The following is a 22,472-nucleotide window of genomic DNA, read 5'->3' as shown; positions in this document are numbered from 1 at the left end:
AACCAGTGCTCACACAAAGCTTGCTCACAGGCGAATGAAGCAACCAACAGGTGTGAAAAACCTCATGCATGCGCACAAAGGTTCAAGCTTGTCTGACGCAATCACACATGATTCAATCCATATGGTTTTTGAAAAAATAAAAAGGTCGGATACTTTTCTAACAGACCTCGTATACCAAATACGAAGGTATACGAGGGCTGTCAATAAAGTTACGGTCCTTTTTATTTTTTTCAAAAACTATATGAATTTCATTCATATGTTTTTACGTCAGACATGCTTGAACCCTCGTGCGCATGCGTGAGTTTTTCCACGCCTGTCGGTGACGTCATTCGCCTGTGAGCACTCCTTGTGGGAGGAGTCGTCCAGCCCCTCGTCGGAATTCCTTTGTCTGAGAAGTTGCTGAGAGACTGGCGCGTTGTTTGATCAAAATTTTTCTAAACCTGTGAGACACATCGAAGTGGACACGTTCGAAAAATTAAGCTGGTTTTCAGTGAAAATTTTAACGGCTGATGAGAGATTTTGAGGTGATACTGTCGCTTTAAGGACTTCCCACGGTGCGAGACGTCGCTCAGCGCTCTCAGGCGGCGTCATCAGCCTGTTCAAGCTGAAAACCCTCCACATTTCAGGCTCTATTGATCCAGGACGTCGTGAGAGAACAGAGAAGTTTCAGAAGAAGTCGGTTTCAGCATTTTATCCGGATATTCCACTGTTAAAGGAGATTTTCTTAATGAAAGACATGCGGACGGGTCCGCGCGGCGGCTCGCAGCCGACGCGACACTCCGCCACAGGAAAAACACCTCTGCTGGAAGCCCTAAGGACAACTTGGAACATGTCCTGCTGTTAAACAATTTCTCATATACTCACTCCACTGAAAGCCATCAAAAGCCGCCTGGATTTTACAAATGGTTATCAACACGGAGGTGTTTTTCCTGTGCCGCCGCACCGCGTCGGCTGCGTCCCGACGCGCGGATCCGTCCGCACGTCTTTCATTAAAAAAATCTCCGTTAACAGTGGAATATCCGGATAAAATGCTGAAACCGACTTCTTCTGAAACTTCTCTGTTCTCTCACGACGTCCTGGATCAATAGAGCCTGAAATGTGGAGGTTTTCAGCTTGAACAGGCTGATGACGCCGCCTGAGAGCGTCTGCGCGATGTCTCGCACCGTGAAAAGTCCTTAAAGCGACAGAATCACCTCAAATCTCTCATCAGCCGTTAAAATTTTCACTGAAAACCAGCTTAATTTTTCGAACCGTGTCCACTTTGATGTGTCTCACAGGTTTAGAAAAAATTTGATCAAACAACGCGCCAGTCTCTCAGCAACTTCTCAGACAAAGGAATTCCGACGAGGGGCTGGACGACTCCTCCCACAAGGAGTGCTCACAGGCGAATGACGTCACCCGACAGGCGTGGAAAAACTCACGCATGCGCACGAGGGTTCAAGCTTGTCTGACGTAAAAACATATGAATGAAATCCATATAGTTTTTGAAAAAATAAAAGGACCGTTACTTTATTGACAGCCCTCGTATATATATATATATATGTATGTATGTATGTATGTATTGGTACCATATCATGAACAAAAGTGAACAAGAACTAAAGTGGATGGAAAACAAAAGTCATGATGGATAATATAGAAATAGAGGATTCTTTTTAAATAGTTGCACTGAAAGAATAAAACCCCACTAACTAGCTACAGGAGAGTTAGTTTATCCTGCAGTGACAACATTTATTACACACAGCTCGAGGAGCTTCAGCCTAATATTAGTAATGAAGCTTGTAGCAACGACGTCTAAACTCCAAAACTATGCACAAGTAGACCTCATAAATGTCTTAAAATAGTTCGTCCAACACAAAACTCAACATGTGGCTACACATGTTGAGTTAATAAGCCACTTATTATTATCTTTGCCTATATGCTGAAATGAGGGATAGAACTCTTCAAATTATTGTTCATTACTTCCCATTTCAATCAGACTTACAGGTGAAATGTTCGTCCACAGTCTTTGATCTGGCGACTTGTGCAGTTTATAGCTGCACATGAAGGTATTTTTTAACAAAATTACAAAGAATAAAGTTGCGTGCGCCTCATTAAAGATCAATAGAAAAGAGCGTCAGGAGCAGGACATGCGAGTGGTAATATGGCAGCTGGTTTGCTTCAAAAATATTGGCCAATGAGTGATCCAGTGTTATATAGAGATCAGTGGTGTGACCACATATGCTAATGCTAACATCTGAGTGCATATGCTAATAGTAACTAATGTTCAACATAAATAGTGGTACATTGTACATCTACAGACTCAGTGTTTCCTGGAAAAAGAAATCTCTCTCATCTATTACCTCTTGGTTCCAGCGTCTGAATCAGCAGAAAATATTTTTACTGCATTGTCTCCAGTGTCCAGTATGACCAGAGTGTTTTTCAGTAAGACCAGTCCAACTGGGCGGACAAGGTGGTCTCCCACAAGAGGAGTCATAGTCGGCCTATTCTGCAGCATCCGCAAACTCCAAATCACCCCCTGATTAGAGTCAATCACGACCACGTCCCCATGTTCATCAAAAGCCACGCCCGACATGTTGATCCAGACTGTTGACTCCAGCGTCAGGCTGAAAGTGTCTGTCTGATACAGAAGGTGGAAGTCTTTCGTAAACACTTTCAGCCTTGTGTGTTGGCTCCTCGGTGGGTGAACGTCATCAACAAGATGCTCAATCACAGCTGTGTTCCCAGTCGGACGACAACACCTCACTGCTTTGGGATGCTGGAGATCAGAAACAGGCGTTTGGAGGCCCAGAGTTACACCATGAGTATAGTCCACTGTGACCTGGGACAGTGAGCCCGCTTGAACGTCTGACACCAGGATGTGCCCGTGGCTGTCTGTGTCCACACCCCATGGCAGCTGGAAGGAATCCTTAACCATCAGCATGTGGTTCCCTCTGGAAGTGAAAACCTTCACAGCTTTATCCCCTGCGTCAGTCACCACCACATGACCACAGGGGGTCACTGCCACATCTAAAGGGTAGCAGATATCCCCAGGGGCTTTACCTCTTTTCCCAAAACTGTGTAGCTTCCTCCCCTGCGGACTAAAGAGCACCACCCTCCTCTCTCCATCATGCACCACCACTATCACCCCGATGACCCAACACAGCCATCCCGCTTGGGTTGATGAGTGTCCCCCAGCCACCGAAAACTGTGCAGAGGTGCAGAACAGAGGACTGAGGACCTGCAGAGGCCAAACACAGGCCACCTCCTTGTGACCCGTGAGGAACATCACCATCAGCAGAGGACATGAGACTCCGAGACAACAGCAGCTCCTGGAGGTCACTAAGAACCTGGCAGTGGGAGGTGCTGTCAACACTACAGAACTGCCGACAGAATGGGCACTCCAGCTTCCTCAGGAGAGGGTGGGACAGAGCCGTGATGCATTCCAGGCAGAGTACATGACCCACACGGAAGGTTCTGTGGCTTGCGCTCTTTCCCGCCGAGTGCTGAACTTCTCGAAGCAGACTTTACACTCAAGCAAGTTGACCTGGATCTCTCTGAGAATGTCTTCTAGATGCAGGCGGCCAGGGTTTGGAGAACCAGGAATCAGGGCCATGACTAAATATCCTGCAGCCTGCTCGTCGAGCACTGCACACGTCAGAAGGCTCTGCGAGCCAAGAAAGACAAGAAAATTAAATGTAGCAGCACGAGAGAAACATAAAGCACAACACCGCTGCTGCAACATTTTTTTTGACCTCTCACGTCCTACGCTTTAGGCCCAGGCAAAAATCACGTGACATGCACTGCACCAGTGAAGCTCTCTGCTTCCCCCTTCTGGAGATAAATATATAGTTTGTAGAAGCAATGAGGATATGTGTTTTAAATGTTAATCATATTGCAATCCTGCAGCAGTTTAGTACAAGTCAGAGTACTTGTCACCGTTAAAATAAGGCTTTAATGAGTCTCATTCTTGCACAAACACACCGGCTGATAGGGACGCAATGTTTAAAATCGGATGAAAAATGATGCCAATTGAATCCTGAGGCACCATCAACCTTTCGTTGAAGTGCATCTTGTTATAGTGCAGCGCACAGGGGCCATTTCAGTCACAGCGTGCAGAGTGAAATCTGATCCGGGGGGGTGGGGCAGAGCTCATGTCAGCCAATTCAGCAGCGCTTTACTGCAGCTCTGAATCCACAGGAATCGAGCAAGGTCACTCTCAAGATCAGGAGAGAACATCTAAAATCATAACATTCTCATTTAACGTGCAGGCCTTTGGTAATTACTGAAAGCAAGAATGAAAAGAGCCAAAGGGGAATTTAAAATGGTTTAATAACATTAATTCACCGGGGCGGCACATGTAGCATTGTGCAAGTGACATCCCAATCTTTAGCACGTAGGTTGCAGATCTGGTCCACAGAGTTCAGTACCTGGATTGTCTACGACAGTGACATCTATAATGACAGCAGATGAAAATAAACATTCAGTAAAGCACGCAAGTGTCTGAAACTCACACATGTACAAAATTCAGTATAACAGAAACCAAACATGTTAGGATTTAAAAAAAAAAAAATCCTGCAAACAGGCACCAAGGGCGAATTAAATGTTACAATTAAAAATACTGGCATCCTGGTGTGCAGTGCTCATTTAACATTTTCAGAATAAACGTAAAACTTTGACACAACCAAGCGAATGCAACGAGAGTAAAACCGAGCCACCTGCACAGTCGATCGGCGTGTAGACGTCTGAGTCACTGCCCTCTATATCAGCGCAGGGAAAGAACGAACGCAGCTGCAGGTCAACGAGGACGCTTCACTAAATACTCAAACAATAAACACATGTACGATATTTCCAGGTAACATTAACACTTCGACTGTGTGCTCAGGAATGATCCAATGCTGCTACATTTGGAAAAACTGCCAACATCCCAATACAAACAATTTTAACAATAATAAGTGTAATGAGTGTCAGATAGTTTAACACTTTTTCCTCCTACACACGTCAAGGCTCAAATTTAAAAATTCTCCCACCATACTGGGAGTTAAGGTTATGGTTTAAACCAGATAAATGTAGATAACTGTGATACAATGGTTGTTAAGACTATAAACTTGACTTGTCCATGCAGTTAAATATAAAATTGACAAATGTAATTCCTCTCTCTTTGACAAATACAGACACACAAAAGCACAAATACCTTTATTTTGCACAGAAACCTATGATCAGTGGTTTAGTAACTACAGAGCACACCATTTGTGTGCATCCCTATTAACACTGCGTGGACCAGTTTGTCCACTAGTGTCGGCTCCCTCTGCTGCAGGCTGCCGCTTGTTCAATACTTCAATCCCACCAGAAAATGGTTGCATCTTTAAAGTCTTTCAACATGATCTGGTACACATAGCTCCAGGGAGTAGCTCCAGGAGTCCCAGCAGTGTTACCACATTTCCTACTGGCTGTCCAGGCCGTTGATGGTCTTGGGCCTTGCTAAAACCCTTCCTCTCCGTCTAGCAGCAGAGCTGTTGCTATCCATTTGTGGCTCTCCTGAAACATGAGTAAAATGGTAAGGGTACATGGTTAAAAAGTAAGGGATCAGCCCCTTACATTATACCACATGAAAACTGCTTTGTAAGCTAACGAGCACTGTTATGCAATTGTTAATTTCACCTTTACACCTTTCTGGCACATGCCCAGCAGATTCTGTGTAATTGCTGTCATCACATTCTGATAGACTCTGTGACAGAAGATGAGACAAATAATACATTACATTTAAGTATATATAGTGCACTATACATATTGGCCTACAGTATTAGTAACCACACACTCCTCATGTCAACTAAAGCCAATCCTCTACAGTTAGTAGATAATTAGGTAGTTAGGCAAATACTTTAGGAACAAGGATGGAAAGTACTGACAAAGATCAAGGCGAGAAAAGCACTAGCATGACAGGATCTGTGTAAAGAACATAAGGAACCAAATAACCATTGACAAAGAAAACCAAAAAGGAGGCTTTTCATAGCAACAACTGAGACAGTTTTATAGTACAGATGTGAGACATGGACCTTAACAGCTGCTTTTATGAAGTCTTTAGGCAGGTGTTATGTTTTGATGCTGTGTGTCATGTAGAATATCATCTGACAGCAACACAATATCAACCAAGCGAGATATGATCTCCCTAAACTGATTTGACAAGATTGAAACATTAATTATTGTTAGCAGGTCATTGTCTCGACATCCTGACAAACTGGCTTCTGTAATAGTCATATGGGAACCCACTAATGGAAGGAACCATCATGGATGCCCAACCATGACAATGGCTGAGTTAGGAAGGACTCGAATAACAGACACCACAAGGATTAAAATCACTTATGCAAGGTAAGGATTTGTGGAGAAATCCCCATTTCTGATTAGTATCACTGTTGGGATAAGAAGTAGAAGAAATTAATAACAATAATAATGCACACATTATATCCATCCCCGAGAATGGAAAATCACTGGGCCTCATTCACGAACCGTCCTGCTTCCGAAGTTTGTACAAAGACTGTGGCATTCATTAAATGTTTTCCTATTGAGGATTTGTTCTTAGTTAAGAATGAATTAATAATTAGGTAAGAATAAATCCTACGAACACTCAGGAATACTCTTACGCACATTTCAGTGCCAACATGTCACATTGGTTGCGTTGTCTGCTTACGTGAAGGTCATTAAAATACGATATTGCAGTGATATGTCCGTGATATCTCTGTTCATTATTATATGTGATGTTTTGGTAATTTAAAAAGTATTTTTATATTAAAATAAATTAAATATACACTGTAAAAAAATGATAGCCCCCTTAAGTTAAGTGAACTTATGTCTTCTCATTTACTCGGATGGCAGTCTATGAGCAGTCTACATATTTGGTCCCTGTCGCTCGACTGTCCCGAGTGTGTTGCACATGTTCAAAACACTCTTGGCACCATCGAGACGGGACACATATCTGACGGCGGTCTATGTCCAGTTTTTACATCATCTGATCGCAGTCTACATATTCTGAAGGCATCAAAACAGCATCTGAAATGATCTGATTGCGTCTTGCATGAACTAATGCAGTTAGTTCATTTACACAATATGGATGGTGTAGCTGAAGAGATCAATTGTGTTTTCAAAGAGGCTAATGCAGAATGGCAGCGTATAGAAACTGCTAGTTTGGAAACTGACCAAACTTGCTGTAGCTTCCCTAAAGGTTTCAGCTGAAGTCCTGCAGACAGCTGTCTGCTCAGTGTCTTCGACTGAAAGTGGCTAAACTTAAAGATCAGTAGTATACACAAGTATGCATACAATCTAGACAGAGAACTTGCAACCACAGACACAGCAAATGATAGCTCTTTACTGCACTGGTGTCGCCAATGTTCACAGGAAGAGTAGTTCACCTCAGAGGGTACTGCGAATATCGACCACAGGAATCATAGCAGTTCTAGGCTGACGACGTAACAGGGAATTGTAGAACAGCCTGGGAATCTGTAGAATCCCCAAGAGGTTGCTGGACATGATAGTACTGTGAGTGCTATATGGACTGGAGGCAGATTTTCTGAATTCTTCCCAGTGAATTATGACATTCTTCAGGGATGTGTTCTTGATCCTAGACTGTACAATGCTGCCATGAACTGGGTGTTGGGTAAGGCTTTGGAGTCCAGCAACTTCAGTGCCTTAATCTGAGTAAAGGTTCACCAACCTTGACTTTGGTTACAATGCTGTAATCTTTGAAAATTCAACAGCTGTCTGACTGTGGCACTTGAGAAGGAAAGTAAGGAGTTCAAGTGTCTAGTTATGCAATTACCCTGGGTCAGCTGAAGATCCAGGCTTTTAAAGACATCATAAACCATCTATTAGAAGTGCATCTGCGGGGAAAGTACTTGTTGAGAGAAACACTCAAATATCATCTCAGCAATGACATTCATGTTCTGAGAGCTCAAACTATGAGATTAGCAGATATTTGGGAAGTGTTTATGGAGTCATGATGATGCTGATATCTTTGCAGAAGAACAGAGGCCCACGTTGTCAGGGTCCTGGTGTTTCCAGACTCACTGTATTGTGAGACTGGGACTGTAGTCACTGGACTAAGGCAATGACTGGATGTCTGTGACTTGGTCTGAATTTGTGTGCAAAATGAGTGGTTACTTATGAAAAGTCACGAGGTGGACTATTTGCTTTGCGAAGAACCCATCAGTTATGGCAATGTGGCTTATTTCCTCATGTATGATGCAGTGTGTATGTGCCTCAGTACGGACCCCAGCAGCAAGGGAATGCCTATGTATCATGTGGCTGTTGCAGATTACCTGGTTTCTTTCAGGAGGTGGGAATGGGAAGATTGTCTGCATGGTTAACTGGTAATCAGGATCCACGGCGGTTCTGCAGTGTGGTGGCTGTGGTGACACGTAACCCCAGCACATGTTCCCAGACTTGTGTGGGTTTACAAAGTCAGTAACATATAATGCGCCAAATAAGCACAAAGGTCTACTTAACTCACCTTGAAAATGTCAGACCTCATCCTGGGTCCTGGATAGCAACCATCCACAGACAAAAGGTCTCTGCCCACTTCGCCAAAGGAACAGTTTATGAACCAGCCAGGTGAAATGTGGGCAACCTCTTGGCCTTCACCAGCCACTGGGGTCCTCAACACTGAGGCACTTGCATGTTGGATCATGCCCACAAAAATGCACCACATAGCAAAGACGACACAGACGCTCCCTTACCATGCAAGAAATACTCCTCATCTGAGTCTCCCCAAGTAACTTCTCATTTGACGCAATGCCATTCCAGAAATACCGAAGGATTTTCCTTCATGCACATCTTCATATGGTTGCTACCACTGTCCAATTCCCCCCTTTCAGCTGCCCCTGTGTGGACAGGATTGCCACAGCACAGCCAGTACGGCTCTGCATTGGGATTTGGCACAAGTTTTAAACTGGATGACCTTCCTGACAACTCCAGTTTTACCCAGAGAAACACATACAGCCCCTGGTGTTCTTAAGAGGTCTCCCATCCACATACTAACCAGAACCTACTCTGCTTAGCTACTGAGACCAGACAGGATCAGGGACACAGCATAGCAGCTGCTGCTACCACTTTATTATTTCTTTTAAATCCATTGAGTTGTTTAGGAGTTATTTGCACAAGAGTCTTGCACAGATGGATGGAAGGAAGAAGCACAAAGTAATGTAAAGGTTTTCTGAGATACTCGAAGAACTTTTCTCACCATGCCTTGCAAGCAGTGGTGGGCACAGATAACCAAAAATATTAACTTTGATAACAGATAACTGAAAATTTATCTTTGATAAAGATAAAACGATAAACCACCCAAAAATGTATCGGAAGTTACAGATAACCGATAACCAATAAATTCCAGTATTGTCTCTGGTACATTTGCAACTACTAACAAGCTGATTTTGAGTTTTAACACCACGATCGCTTCTGGAAGCATCAAAACCGACACACCCAAACAATGAGCCCACACTTCTTCTTTGAACATCTTGCCCCCTGCTGGAAACACACAAGTGAATAATGTGTAAATAATTTAGAGGTGATTCAGCAGAGGGAGTGCTTTAGTTAAGGCACGTAAAGATCACTTATTAAAATCACTTATGCAAGGTAGGATTTGTGGAGAAATCCCCATTTCTGATTAGTATCACTGTTGGGTAAGAAGTAGAAGAAATTAATAACAATAATAATGCACACATTATATCCATCCCCGAGAATGGAAAATCACTGGGCCTCATTCACGAACCGTCCTGCTTCCGAAGTTTGTACAAAGACTGTTGCATTCATTAAATGTTTTCCTATTGAGGATTTGTTCTTAGTTAAGAATGAATTAATAATTAGGTAAGAATAAATCCTACGAACACTCAGGAATACTCTTACGCACATTCAGTGCCACATGTCACATTGGTTGCGTTGTCTGCTTACGTGAAGGTCATTAAAATACGATATTGCAGTGATATGTCCGTGATATCTCTGTTCATTATTATATGTGATGTTTTGGTAATTTAAAAAGTATTTTTATATTAAAATAAATTAAATATACACTGTAAAAAAATGATAGCCCCCTTAAGTTAAGTGAACTATGTCTTCTCATTTACTCGGATGGCAGTCTATGAGCAGTCTACATATTTGGTCCCTGTCGCTCGACGTCCCGAGTGTGTTGCACATGTTCAAACACTCTTGGCACCATCGAGACGGGACACATATCTGACGGCGGTCTATGTCCAGTTTTTACATCATCTGATCGCAGTCTTACATATTCTGAAGGCATCAAAACAGCATCTGAAATGATCGATTGCGTCTTGCATGAACTAATGCAGTTAGTTCATTTACACAATATGGATGGTGTAGCTGAAGAGATCAATTGTGTTTTCAAGAGGCTAATGCAGAATGGCAGCGTATAGAAACTGCTAGTTTGGAAACTGACCAAACTTGCTGTAGCTTCCCTAAAGGTTTCAGCTGAAGTCCTGCAGACAGCTGTCTGCTCAGTGTCTTCGACTGAAAGTGGCTAAACTTAAAGATCAGTAGTATACACAAGTATGCATACAATCTAGACAGAGAACTTGCAACCACAGACACAGCAAATGATAGCTCTTTACTGCACTGGTGTCGCCAATGTTCACAGAAGAGTAGTTCACCTCAGAGGGTACTGCGAATATCGACCACAGGAGTCATAGCAGTTCTAGGCTGACGACGTAACAGGGAATTGTAGAACAGCCTGGGAATCTGTAGAGAATCCCCAAGAGGTTGCTGGACATGATAGTACTGTGAGTGCTATATGGATGGAGGCAGATTTTCTGAATTCTTCCCAGTGAATTATGACATTCTTCAGGGATGTGTTCTTGATCCTAGACTGTACACTGCTGCATGAACTGGGTGTTGGGTAAGGCTTTGGAGTCCAGCAACTTCAGTGCCTTAATCTGAGTAAAGGTTCACCAACCTTGACTTTGGTTACAATGCTGTAATCTTTGAAAATTCAACAGCTGTTCTGACTGTGGCACTTGAGAAGGAAAGTAAGGAGTTCAAGTGTCTAGTTATGCAATTACCCTGGGTCAGCTGAAGATCCAGGCTTTTAAAGACATCATAAACCATCTATTAGAAGTGCATCTGCGGGGAAAGTACTTGTTGAGAGAAACAGTCAAATATCATCTCAGCAATGACATTCATGTTCCTGAGAGCTCAAACTATGAGATTAGCAGATATTTGGGAAGTGTTTATGGAGTCATGATGATGCTGATATCTTTGCAGAAGAAACAGAGGGCCCACGTTGTCAGGGTCCTGGTGTTTCCAGACTCACTGTATTGTGAGACTGGGACTGTAGTCACTGGACTAAGGCAATGACTGGATGTCTGTGACTTGGTCTGAATTTGTGTGCAAAATGAGTGGTTACTTATGAAAAGTCACGAGGTGGACTATTTGCTTTGCGAAGAACCCATCAGTTATGGCAATGTGGCTTATTTCCTCATGTATGATGCAGTGTGTATGTGCCTCAGTACGGACCCCAGCAGCAAGGGAATGCCTATGTATATGTGGCTGTTGCAGATTACCTGGTTTCTTTCAGGAGGTGGAATGGGAAGATTGTCTGCATGGTTAACTGGTACTCAGGATCCACGGCGGTTCTGCAGTGTGTGGCTGTGGTGACACGTAACCCCAGCACATGTTCCCAGACTTGTGTGGGTTTTACAAAGTCAGTAACATATAATGCGCCAAATAAGCACAAAGGTCTACTTAACTCACCTTGAAAATGTCAGACCTCATCCTGGGTCCTGGATAGCAACCATCCACAGACAAAAGGTCTCTGCCCACTTCGCCAAAGGAACAGTTTATGAACCAGCCAGGTGATGAATGTGTGGCAACCTCTTGGCCTTCACCAGCCCACTGGGGTCCTCAACACTGAGGCACTTGCATGTTGGATCATGCCCACAAAAATGCACCACATAGCAAGACGACACAGACGCTCCCTTACCATGCAAGAAATACTCCTCATCTGAGTCTCCCCAAGTAACTTCTCATTTGACGCAATGCCATTCCAGAAATACCGAAGGATTTCCTTCATGCACCTCTTCATATGGTTGCTACCACTGTCCAATTCCCCCCCTTTCAGCTGCCCCTGTGTGGACAGGATTGCCACAGCACAGCCAGTACGGCTCTGCATTGGGATTTGGCACAAGTTTTAAACTGGATGACCTTCCTGACAACTCCAGTTTTACCCAGAGAAACACATACAGCCCCTGGTGTTCTTAAGAGGTCTCCCATCCACATACTAACCAGAACCTACTCTGCCTTAGCTACTGAGACCAGACAGGATCAGGGACACAGCATAGCAGCTGCTGCTACCACTTTATTATTTCTTTTAAATCCATTGAGTGTTTAGGAGTATTTGCACAAGAGTCTTGCACAGATGGATGGAAGGAAGAAGCACAAAGTAATGTAAGGTTTTCTGAGATACTCGAAGAACTTTTCTCACCATGCCTTGCAAGCAGTGGTGGGCACAGATAACCAAAAATATTAACTTTGATAACAGATAACTGAAAATTTATCTTGATAAAGATAAAACGATAAACCACCCAAAATGTATCGGAAGTTACAGATAACCGATAACCAATAAATTCCAGTATTGTCTCTGGTACATTTGCAACTACTAACAAGCTGATTTTGAGTTTTAACACCACAATCGCTTCTGGAGCATCAAAACCGACACACCCAAACAATGAGCCCACACTTCTTCTTTGAACATCTTGCCCCCTGCTGGAAACACTTGTTTACTACATGGCTTCCAGCACAGAAGCAAGCTGAGAGGAGCCATGAAGCTCAACTCTCTACTCAATCGCAATTCTTCCGTCAGGCGGAGGTTTTGGAAATAAAGCAATGCTGCGTTATGGTTGGTGTATAAATAAAATGAATACTGATAGAATAACTCCATTAATGTCAATTTCTCATTGTACAAAATTAAATATAACATATCTTTTAATGTTGAATAATGCACTAATTCTGAAGTTTTGTAACACAGACAGATTGCAAAGGATTCTGGGTAAAATGTGCCTCCGCTAAACACTGATTGGTTGGGTCATTCATTATGTAAACCAACACGTTAATGTGATGTGTGTCGTGTGTTGGCGTTTACAGATAAATGTGCTTTGTAAATATTCCGTTTTTTTATTTGTAAAAACAGGCATTTTCAATAAATAAATAAATAAACAAAACAAAACAAAACGCCAAGTTGTAATTAGATAACCGTCTGATATAACCGGTGTCAAAAATAAATAGAACACTGCCATGATCTACTAGCTGGTGCAGACATTCAGTACTTAAGCTGGGTTTACCTGTGCGAGTTTTGGCCCCTTTTCAGTGATTTTTTCATTTGTGCGAGAATTTTTTGATCGCACTGAGTTTCAGGTCAATCGTGTGTCCTGCATCGTTTAGTATACATGGAGTAAGGAGCTGCGTTTAACATCTCACGACCACCTCTCGCACTGTGTCTGTGCAAACACCGCAGACCTGTAATGTTTTTTTTTTTGTTTGTTTTTTTAAACTTTGATGTCTCCCATCGAGAGTTTTTGTAAATTAAGGTTGAAAAAAAAAAAGCTTCCGTTTACGTTTTGCTTCTGGAAACACGAGTCCGATGTGTGGTTTTTGAACGTACAATGTGTGTGAGAACATAAATCGTGCGCTCTGAACTTTACACCGTGCGGTTCTGTGGTTATATTTTTAGCTGGAACCGAGTACAGTGATTGAAAATATCAGCCAGCTTCAGTTTGAATACTGCCTGGAACACCTAGTGACCAGTAGATGGCAGTAGAGACTGTGAAAACCTGCCAAACAAAATTCCAGATAATCTGTGTCTGCTGCTACTCTGCTATGTTTAAGATGCATGGAGTTTACTAAACGGCAACACAATAACGTCTATAAACCCAGAGAATATATTCACAAGAGTTTGTAGGCACTATAGTTTAATGCTGTTATCTGTGGAACCTAATCAGAGTGTTCTCAATATGCATTTTTTCAGTCTTGAACATACTGAGAGTTACCCTATCCTACCCATAATGCACTTGGCACAGCATGTTCACACTAAAAACTTAAAAATTAGTGCATTACTTTAAAACTAAAACATATATCTGATATTTTCACTTTATAAAACTTCAGACATGACGTTAATTTAAATAACTTGTCCGAAATTAGTTTGGTTAAAATTTGAACGATAAAAATGTATGCCTCTGGATGACTTGGGTGAAATCGCCGTCGTATCAGTATGGGGTTAAAAGAAATGAGGGTTTTTGTGTGTGTGTGTGACCAGTTCTCCTTTGCCTGCAGAGGATAGAGCGGTTTCTTCTAGAAGCAGCTCTTCTCTTTTTGCAGAGGGTAGAACTACACATTTGCTACAAAACATTTAACTGGTAGGTGTTCAACAGATTTTAAATTTTATAAGAGTTTGTAGCTGTTCAGCTTTGTTTACCACATTAATGGTCTAAAAATTATCGGACAAAAATTTATCGGAAGATAATTAGTGCGATAATGGTTTTCAAAGTTATCTGAAAAGATAATCCGATAATGAAAACATTATCTTCGATAATTATCGGTATCGGAACTGTGCCCACCACTGCTTGCAAGATACCCTCACAAACACCTACTGTATTTTATACTGCAGCACCACCAATCCTGCTCCTGGAGATGACCTGATCTGCATGTTTCCACATCTACCTACTGCAACCACAGCCTATTGTTAAAGTATGGTGTTTCCTAGTTCTTGACAGGCTGAGCACACCTGATGACACTCTCTACTGGCCTCTACTGGTGGTTGCTCTCACTGCGGTATTGTAACACTTCCTGTTCCGGAGCACAGCGGTGTTTTGCTGTATCTGTTAGCTGCTAATCTGCGCAGTTAGATTGATCTAGTTACCTAGATAACAATTTGTTTCACAGTGTAATCTTTACGTGCCTTAACTAAAGCACTCCCTCTGCTGAATCACCTCTAAATTATTTACACATTATTCACTTTGTGTGTTTTTAGGAATCCGCTAGCTTAGCGCAGCTACTAGCTCTTAGCCGGTTTAGCATGGCGGCTTCTCCTGTCTCTCCCGCACTTTTCTGCTCTGGGTGTGAAATGTTTAGTTATTCCTCGGCCTCCTTTAGCAGGAATGGTACTTGTAATAAGTGTAGCTTATTCGTAGCTTTGGAGGCCAGGCTGGGTGAATTGGAGACTCGGCTCCGCACCGTGGAAAATTCTACAGCTAGCCAGGCCCCTGTAGTCGGTGCGGACCAAGGTAGCTTAGCCGCCGTTAGTTTCCCTCTGGCAGATCCCGAGCAGCGGGGAAAGCAGGCCGACTGGGTGACTGTGAGGAGGAAGCATAGCCCTAAACAGAAGCCCCGTGTACACCGCCAACCCGTTCACATTTCTAACCGTTTTTCCCCACTCAACAACACACCCGCCGAGGATCAAACTCTGGTTATTGGCGACTCTGTTTTGAGAAATGTGAAGTTAGCGACACCAGCAACCATAGTCAATTGTCTTCTGGGGGAAAGAGCAGGCGACACTGAAGGAAATCTGAAACTGCTAGCTAAGGCTAAGTGTAAATTTGGTAAGATTGTAATTCACGTCGGCAGTAATGACACCCGGTTACGCCAATCGGAGGTCACTAAAATTAACATTGAATCGGTGTGTAACTTTGCAAAAACAATGTCGGACTCTGTAGTTTTCTCTGGGCCCCTCCCCAGTCGGACCGGGAGTGACATGTTAGCCGCATGTTCTCCTTGAATTGCTGGCTGTCTGAGTGGTGTCCAAAAAATGAGGTGGGCTTCATAGATAATTGGCAAAGCTTCTGGGGAAAACCTGGTCTTGTTAGGAGAGACGGCATCCATCCCACTTTGGATGGAGCAGCTCTCATTTCTAGAAATCTGGCCAATTTTCTTAAATCCTCCAAACCGTGACTATCCAGGGTTGGGACCAGGAAGCAGAGTTGTAGTTACACACCTCTCTGCAGCTTCTCTCCCCCTGCCATCCCTCATTACCCCATCCCCGTAGAGACGGTGCCTGCTCCCAGACTACCAATAACCAGCAAAATCTATTTAAGCATAAAAATTCAAAAGAAAAAATAATATAGCACCTTCAACTGCACCACAGACTAAAACAGTTAAATGTGGTCTATTAAACATTAGGTCTCTCTCTTCTAAGTCCCTGTTAGTAAATGATATAATAATTGATCAACATATTGATTTATTCTGTCTTACAGAAACCTGGTTACAGCAGGATGAATATGTTAGTTTAAATGAGTCAACACCCCCGAGTCACACTAACTGCCAGAATGCTCGTAGCATGGGCTGAGGCGGAGGATTAGCAGCAATCTTCCATTCCAGCTTATTAATTAATCAAAAACCCAGACAGAGCTTTAATTCATTTGAAAGCTTGACTCTTAGTCTTGTCCATCCAAATTGGAAGTCCCAAAAACCAGTTTTATTTGTTGTTATCTATCGTCCTCCTGGTCGTTACTGTGAGTTTCTCTGTGAATTTTCAGATCTTTTGTCTGACTTAGTGCTTAGCTCAGATAAGATAATTATAGTGGGCGATTTTAACATCCACACAGATGCTGAGAATGACAGCCTCAACACTGCATTTAATCTATTATTAGACTCAATTGGCTTTGCTCAAAATGTAAATGAGTCCACCCACCACTTTAATCATATCTTAGATCGTTCTGACTTATGGTATGGAAATTGAAGACTTAACAGTATTCCCTGAAAACTCCCTTCTGTCTGATCATTTCTTAATAACATTTACATTTACTCTGATGGACTACCCAGCAGTGGGGAATAAGTTTCATTACACTAGAAGTCTTTCAGAAAGTGCTGTAACCAGGTTTAAGGATATGATCCTTCTTTATGTTCTCTAATGCCATATACCAACACAGTGCAGAGTAGCTACCTAAACTCTGTAAGTGAGATAGAGTATCTCGTCAATAGTTTTACATCCTCATTGAAGACAACTTTGGATGCTGTAGCTCCTCTCAAAAAGAGAGCTTTAAATCAGAAGTGCCTGACTCCGTGGTAAACTCACAAACTCGCAGCTTAAAGCAGATAACCCGTAAGCTGGAGATGAAATGGCATCTCACTAATTTAGAAGATCTTCACTTAGCCTGGAAAAAGAGTCTGTTGCTCTATAAAAAAGCCCTCCGTAAAGCTAGGACATTTACTACTCACTAATTGAAGAAAATAAGAACAACCCCAGGTTTCTTTTCAGCACTGTAGCCAGGCTGACAAAGAGTCAGAGCTCTATTGAGCCGAGTATTCCTTTAACTTTAACTAGTAATGACTTCATGACTTTTTTGCTAATAAAATTTTTATTAGAGAAAAAATTACTCATAACCATCCCAAAGACGTATCGTATCTTTGGCTGCTTTCAGTGATGCCGGTATTTGGTTAGATCTTTCTCTCAGATTGTTCTGTCTGAGTTATTTTCATTAGTTACTTCATCCAAACCATCAACATGTCTATTAGACCCCATTCCTACCAGGCTGCTCAAGGAAGCCCTACCATTATTTAATGCTTCGATCTTAAATATGATCAATCTATCTTTATTAGTTGGCTATGTACCACAGGCTTTTAAGGTGGCAGTAATTAAACCATTACTTAAAAAACCATTACTTAAAAAGCCATCACTTGACCCAGCTATCTTAGCTATTATAGGCCAATCTCCAACCTTCCTTTTCTCTCAAAGATTCTTGAAAGGGTAGTTGTAAAACAGCTAACTGATCATCTGCAGAGGAATGGTCTATTTGAAGAGTTTCAGTCAGGTTTCAGAATTCATAATAGTACAGAAACAGCATTAGTGAAGGTTACAAATGATCTTCTTATGGCCTCAGACAGTGGACTCATCTCTGTGCTTGTTCTGTTAGACCTCTGTGCTGCTTTTGATACTGTTGACCATAAAATTTTATTACAGAGATTAGAGCATGCCATACGTATTAAAGGCACTGCGCTGCGGTGGTTTGAATCATATTTATCTAATAGATTACAATTTGTTCATGTAAATGGGGAATCTTCTTCACAGACTAAGGTTAATTATGGAGTTCCACAAGGTTCTGTGCTAGGACCAATTTTATGCACTTTATACATGCTTCCCTTAGGCAGTATTATTAGACGGCATTGCTTAAATTTTCATTTACGCAGATGATACCCAGCTTTATCTATCCATGAAGTTGCTAAATGGTTAACAGTCGCTATAGTAATATACTGCCACGGTTACTGAGGCTAATTGGGAGTCATAGTTTGACAAAGCACCGCCCACTCAACAAAAACATGTACTAATAATAAATTAACCAAACCCAGTGTCAAGTTGTAACCTGAGCTAGCTCCATAACTTCAAGACAGGTGGGCGTGGCTTCATTTATCTCATCCAGGTTACGCCAGACTTTCCTACACTCCACTGCCTTTACCTACCCCCTCTTCAGAAAAACCTATGATGGACATTACTGAGGATTTATCCAGAATATATAGGCTAGTTTACCCTGATTGCCCATTCCTGATGCAGTTCTAGTTCTACTTGGAGAAACATGCACTTCCTGGTGTTCCTACGTGGTCTCTCAGCCAAGAACTAATCAGAACATAAGTCTCGGTTGTGTGCAGAAGTGAAGAAGAGCAGCATGATAAAGATGGGCAGAGCACAATTTCTTAAAATGCAATGTGCCATTTTCCATTATCTTGGTTTGTCCAACAAAAAGTCTGAAATCCCCAAACATTCAACTGACATCTGGTCTTAAACTCAAATTAGCCTTGGGCCACTTATGAAATTCTGCTTTCCCAGTGTAAACAAACATAAAATAACATCATTTTTTAAAAGTATATAATTAAACATTCAAACACATTTAATGAGCTGTACTGTGATTTTATGAAATGATGTCTGTACAAATGATTAAACATGTACTGTCTTTGCAGCTGGTATGTAAACTTGTGCTAAATCCTTAATATGAGTAAAGAGTTAACAGTCCCACATTTTGAACCTGTCATCACATGATGAGCCATTAAGATTTCTTCATCTAACAGTACTAACACTAGGTGGCAGCATGGAATCATATAACTGACTAACAAAATGGTATCCAACAGAAATCAGTAGTTTATCAATATCTCATGATTGAATAAGACCACATAAACTAACTTCTAGTATGTTGATCGGCATATTAATATTCACTGGAATACTTGATTGAAGGTTTCTAGGTACACGCATTTCTGAGTTTGTCCAGTGGACTCACTCACTCACATTCATTCTAGCAGTTTACTCTGCACAAATAAATAGTTAAAATGAAATAAAACAAAATTAAAATATAAATTTAAAAAAGCAAAAATAAATGTGCACTGACTGCAATGGCTTGGCAGTCAGTGCATATGAAAATTCAGTAAGGTATATCTTATATATTATTTTTTAATTCTAAGGTGGAACTATGCCAGTATACAAAGGTATATCTAAATATCTAAAAAGGAAGAGTAAAATAGGAGAGTAGAAAAGAGTAGAGTAGAGCCACTTAGGTGCCTGGTCTTGAGAACCAGGGATGGTAGGTTGAAAAGCTTTTTTATCCCATGGGAACTCTCCCTACCCACCCAACAGCTCAAGAAAATGGTATATATATATAATAAATAATAAGACATAAGAAGGATAAGACATCACAGGAGAAGATTGTAGTATAGGTAATTAGTATTTAGACTAGTAGTAAAATCAAATATAGTTAGTAAGCTAAGCTGTAGAAGCAGAAGCTGTGAGTGTACTGGTATCTATCTAAAGTAACTCTGTTAGCATACTATAGGAAAATAAAAAGTATAATCATTATGCTATCAAATGGAAACCTAAGAACTTAGGTACTACAGTATATGTTGTCTTTAGAGGAACACATAAACTGATGAATCATTAAAAATCTACACCATGTAAAACAGAATTGTAAATGGCAAAAATAAGCTAGTGGAAGAGCTAAATTATCTGTGAATAAGCCAACCGTACCCAGCAAGCTAACATGATAAACAAAAATGGTAATTAGTGTATAAAGTGTAATAGCGTTGTTAAACCTACAGTAATGGTATTAACAAATACATAAAATAAATGTGGGCAAAAGTGTATGAGTCACATCATATTGTACAAGTTCTTATATCAAGAGTACAAGCTTTAGAACTTTACAACCTTGTTCACTTTACTATCTGTCCCCTATCACCTAAGTCACTCCTTTCATCTGATGCTCCAAATCTGCTTTTCAGTTAGAAACTCTCTCTGCTATCTGACTGGCTGTAGCTGCACAAAGCACAGTGTGTACCTAAGATTGTAAAGAAAAGCTTAATTGCAACTATAGGATCAGATAATAGCAAGATTTATCCAAAACTTAGTGATGTATTTGTAAAATTGTCCCCAGGATTTAACAAATGTTATGGATAAATCAGTGCACACTTTTTTCCAGTCTAATGTAAAATGATAAGACGGCCGTAATCTATCGGACAGACCTCATCTGGCCCCCTCTCCCTGAGTTTGACACCCCGATTTGAAAGCACTAAATCCTTACGTTTTTCTTCCTCTCTCTCTCACTTTATAAAATCTGATAAAAAATACTATCTTTTTTCCCCCAACACTTTGTTTACCTGCTCTCTCCTTTAGCATTAGAAGGCGGCGGGTGCAGAACTGTTTGGTTATCCTCCATATCCACCACACATTTTGTCTTCAGCTCAATTTCTGCAGAAAGAAGTGCGTTGTGAAGGTAAAGCAGATTGGAGGAGTTTGAAAAGCCAAATCTAAGATGATTTATTTATTCTTCTTTCTCGAGCTCATACTTCGGGGCTGGGAGCCACAAATGGCGATGAAATGCAAACTTTGAAGACAGCGTAGCAAGAACGCAAGAAGAGACAAAAACAGCTCGGTAAGAGCTAAATATCTACTTACCCCTGCGGTTCATGGGCCGAACTCTCACTGCAACTTTTACCTTTGTATCCGACATTTTCGTGCACTTTTCACTCCCACCCTGCCCGCCCGCGCGCCGAGGAGTCACCGCCGTGCGTGAGCAGCGGACAAAAAGCGGCCGAGTTTAGTTCGACGGGCCCCAAAGAGTCCACGGCTCGAGGACAACACACCGCAACATCTCCATTTTACCCACTTTCACACCCACGCGGGGTTATTCTTGTGCAAATGCGGGTCTGAGCTCCAGCCCCAGACAGCATCCCCACCGCCATCTTCCACTGGGAGCACTGCTGCTGTCCTCCAACCCACCCACGGACACGGACACGGACACGCCGTGGAAACGCAAGCGCGCGCGCACACACACACACACACGACCAAAAATGTAATCAAATGTAAAAATTAATTATACCTATTTTCATGTCTAAAAATTATTTACACACACACACACACACACACACACACACACACACACACACACACACACACACACACGTTTGTTAACATATAGTAGGGAGACCGGGGTACGGTGAATCGGTAGCTATATCTACAAAACTACAGCAGTTATGCCATATTTTTATGCATAAAGATATCCCAATTATAAATTAGTGTTTTGTTTTTGGATACATTAAAGGGTAAAATTAAATGGCAAGTGAAGTCAGTTTTTTCCTATCAAAAGTAAATTTTGTGGATGTCAGTGTCTTTGTATTTATTTCTTGCAAGGTGGCCCAAAAATGTTATTAGAAAACTACGCCGTCGAACTGATGAGCATGTGTTATGTCTTCTCCAGACTATCAGCTATTTGATAATATGACTCATGTGTGTCACATGCACCCGGTGCAAAGTGCATCAGTAGCTATATCTACAAAACTACAGCAGTTATGCCATATTTTTATGCATAAAGATCCCAATTATAAATTAGTGTTTTGTTTTTGGATACATTAAAGGGTAAAATTAAATGGCAAGTGAAGTCAGTTTTTTCCTATCAAAAGTAAATTTTGTGGATGTCAGTGTCTTTGTATTTATTTCTTGCAAGGTGGCCCAAAAATGTTATTAGAAAACTACGCCGTCGAACTGATGAGCATGTGTTATGTCTTCTCCAGACTATCAGCTATTTGATAATATGACTCATGTGTGTCACATGCACCCGGTGCAAAGTGCATCAGTAGCTATATCTACAAAACTACAGCAGTTATGCCATATTTTATGCATAAAGACATCCCACTTATAAATTAGTGTTTTGTTTTTGGATACATTAACGGGTAAAACTAAATGGCAAGTGAAGTCAGTTTTTTCCTATCAAAAGTAAATTTTGTGGATGTCAGTGTCTTTGTATTTATTTCTCGCAAGGTGGCCCAAAAAAGTTATGAGGAGACTACGCCGTCGAACTGATGAGCATGTGTTATGTCTTCTCCAGACTATCAGCTGTTTGATAACATGACTCATGTGTGTCACATGCACCCGGGGCAAAGTGCATCAGTAGCTATATCTACAAACCTACAGCAGTTATGCCATATTTGTATGCATAAAGACATCCCACTTATAAATTAGTGTTTTGTTTTTGGAT

At 41.5% G+C, this 22,472-nt stretch overlaps 3 protein-coding genes across 3 annotated transcripts in view; all 3 read right to left on the bottom strand.

Moving 5' to 3' along the window:
- Positions 1-2,213: 2,213 nt before the first annotated feature.
- LOC117514488 (E3 ubiquitin-protein ligase NHLRC1-like) lies at positions 2,214-3,778 on the bottom strand. The gene is given in 4 exon segments (XM_034174972.1): positions 2,214-3,128; positions 3,130-3,440; positions 3,442-3,471; positions 3,473-3,778. Coding segments are annotated over 4 exon segments (1,383 nt in total). The 5' UTR covers positions 3,722-3,778; the 3' UTR covers positions 2,214-2,335.
- Positions 3,779-5,286: 1,508 nt separating this feature from the next.
- ptdss1a (phosphatidylserine synthase 1a) overlaps positions 5,287-22,472 on the bottom strand; it is a 53,420-nt gene continuing 36,234 nt past the window's right edge. The window contains exons 12-13 of the mRNA XM_034174970.1: positions 5,638-5,704; positions 5,287-5,514 (exon numbers count right to left, since the gene is read on the bottom strand). Coding sequence (XP_034030861.1) covers positions 5,420-5,514; positions 5,638-5,704 — 162 coding nt within the window. The 3' untranslated portion in view covers positions 5,287-5,419. The remainder of the gene's footprint in view (positions 5,515-5,637; positions 5,705-22,472) is intronic.
- LOC117514489 (kinesin-like protein KIF13A) lies at positions 20,576-21,121 on the bottom strand. The gene is made up of 2 exons (XM_034174973.1): positions 20,894-21,121; positions 20,576-20,686 (listed from the first exon to the last, which is right to left on the bottom strand). The coding sequence occupies exons 1-2, from the start codon at positions 20,946-20,948 to the stop codon at positions 20,592-20,594; spliced, it is 150 nt and encodes a 49-aa protein (XP_034030864.1). The 5' UTR covers positions 20,949-21,121; the 3' UTR covers positions 20,576-20,591.

This window comes from Thalassophryne amazonica, chromosome 7, assembly GCF_902500255.1.
Source record: "Thalassophryne amazonica chromosome 7, fThaAma1.1, whole genome shotgun sequence".
NCBI lineage: Eukaryota > Metazoa > Chordata > Actinopteri > Batrachoidiformes > Batrachoididae > Thalassophryne > Thalassophryne amazonica.
Note: the sequence above shows the minus strand (reverse complement) of the source record. Positions and strands in the feature narration are given on the sequence as shown.

Excerpts from the sequence above, each read along its gene's own strand:
- LOC117514489 (XM_034174973.1), bottom strand. The coding sequence starts at position 20,948 with ATGTCGGATACAAAGGTAAAAGTTGCAGTGAGAGTTCGGCCCATGAAC. Across the intron at positions 20,687-20,893 it reads TCGGCCCATGAACCGCAGGG|AAATTGAGCTGAAGACAAAA; the intron begins GTAAGTAGATAT and ends TTCTTTCTGCAG.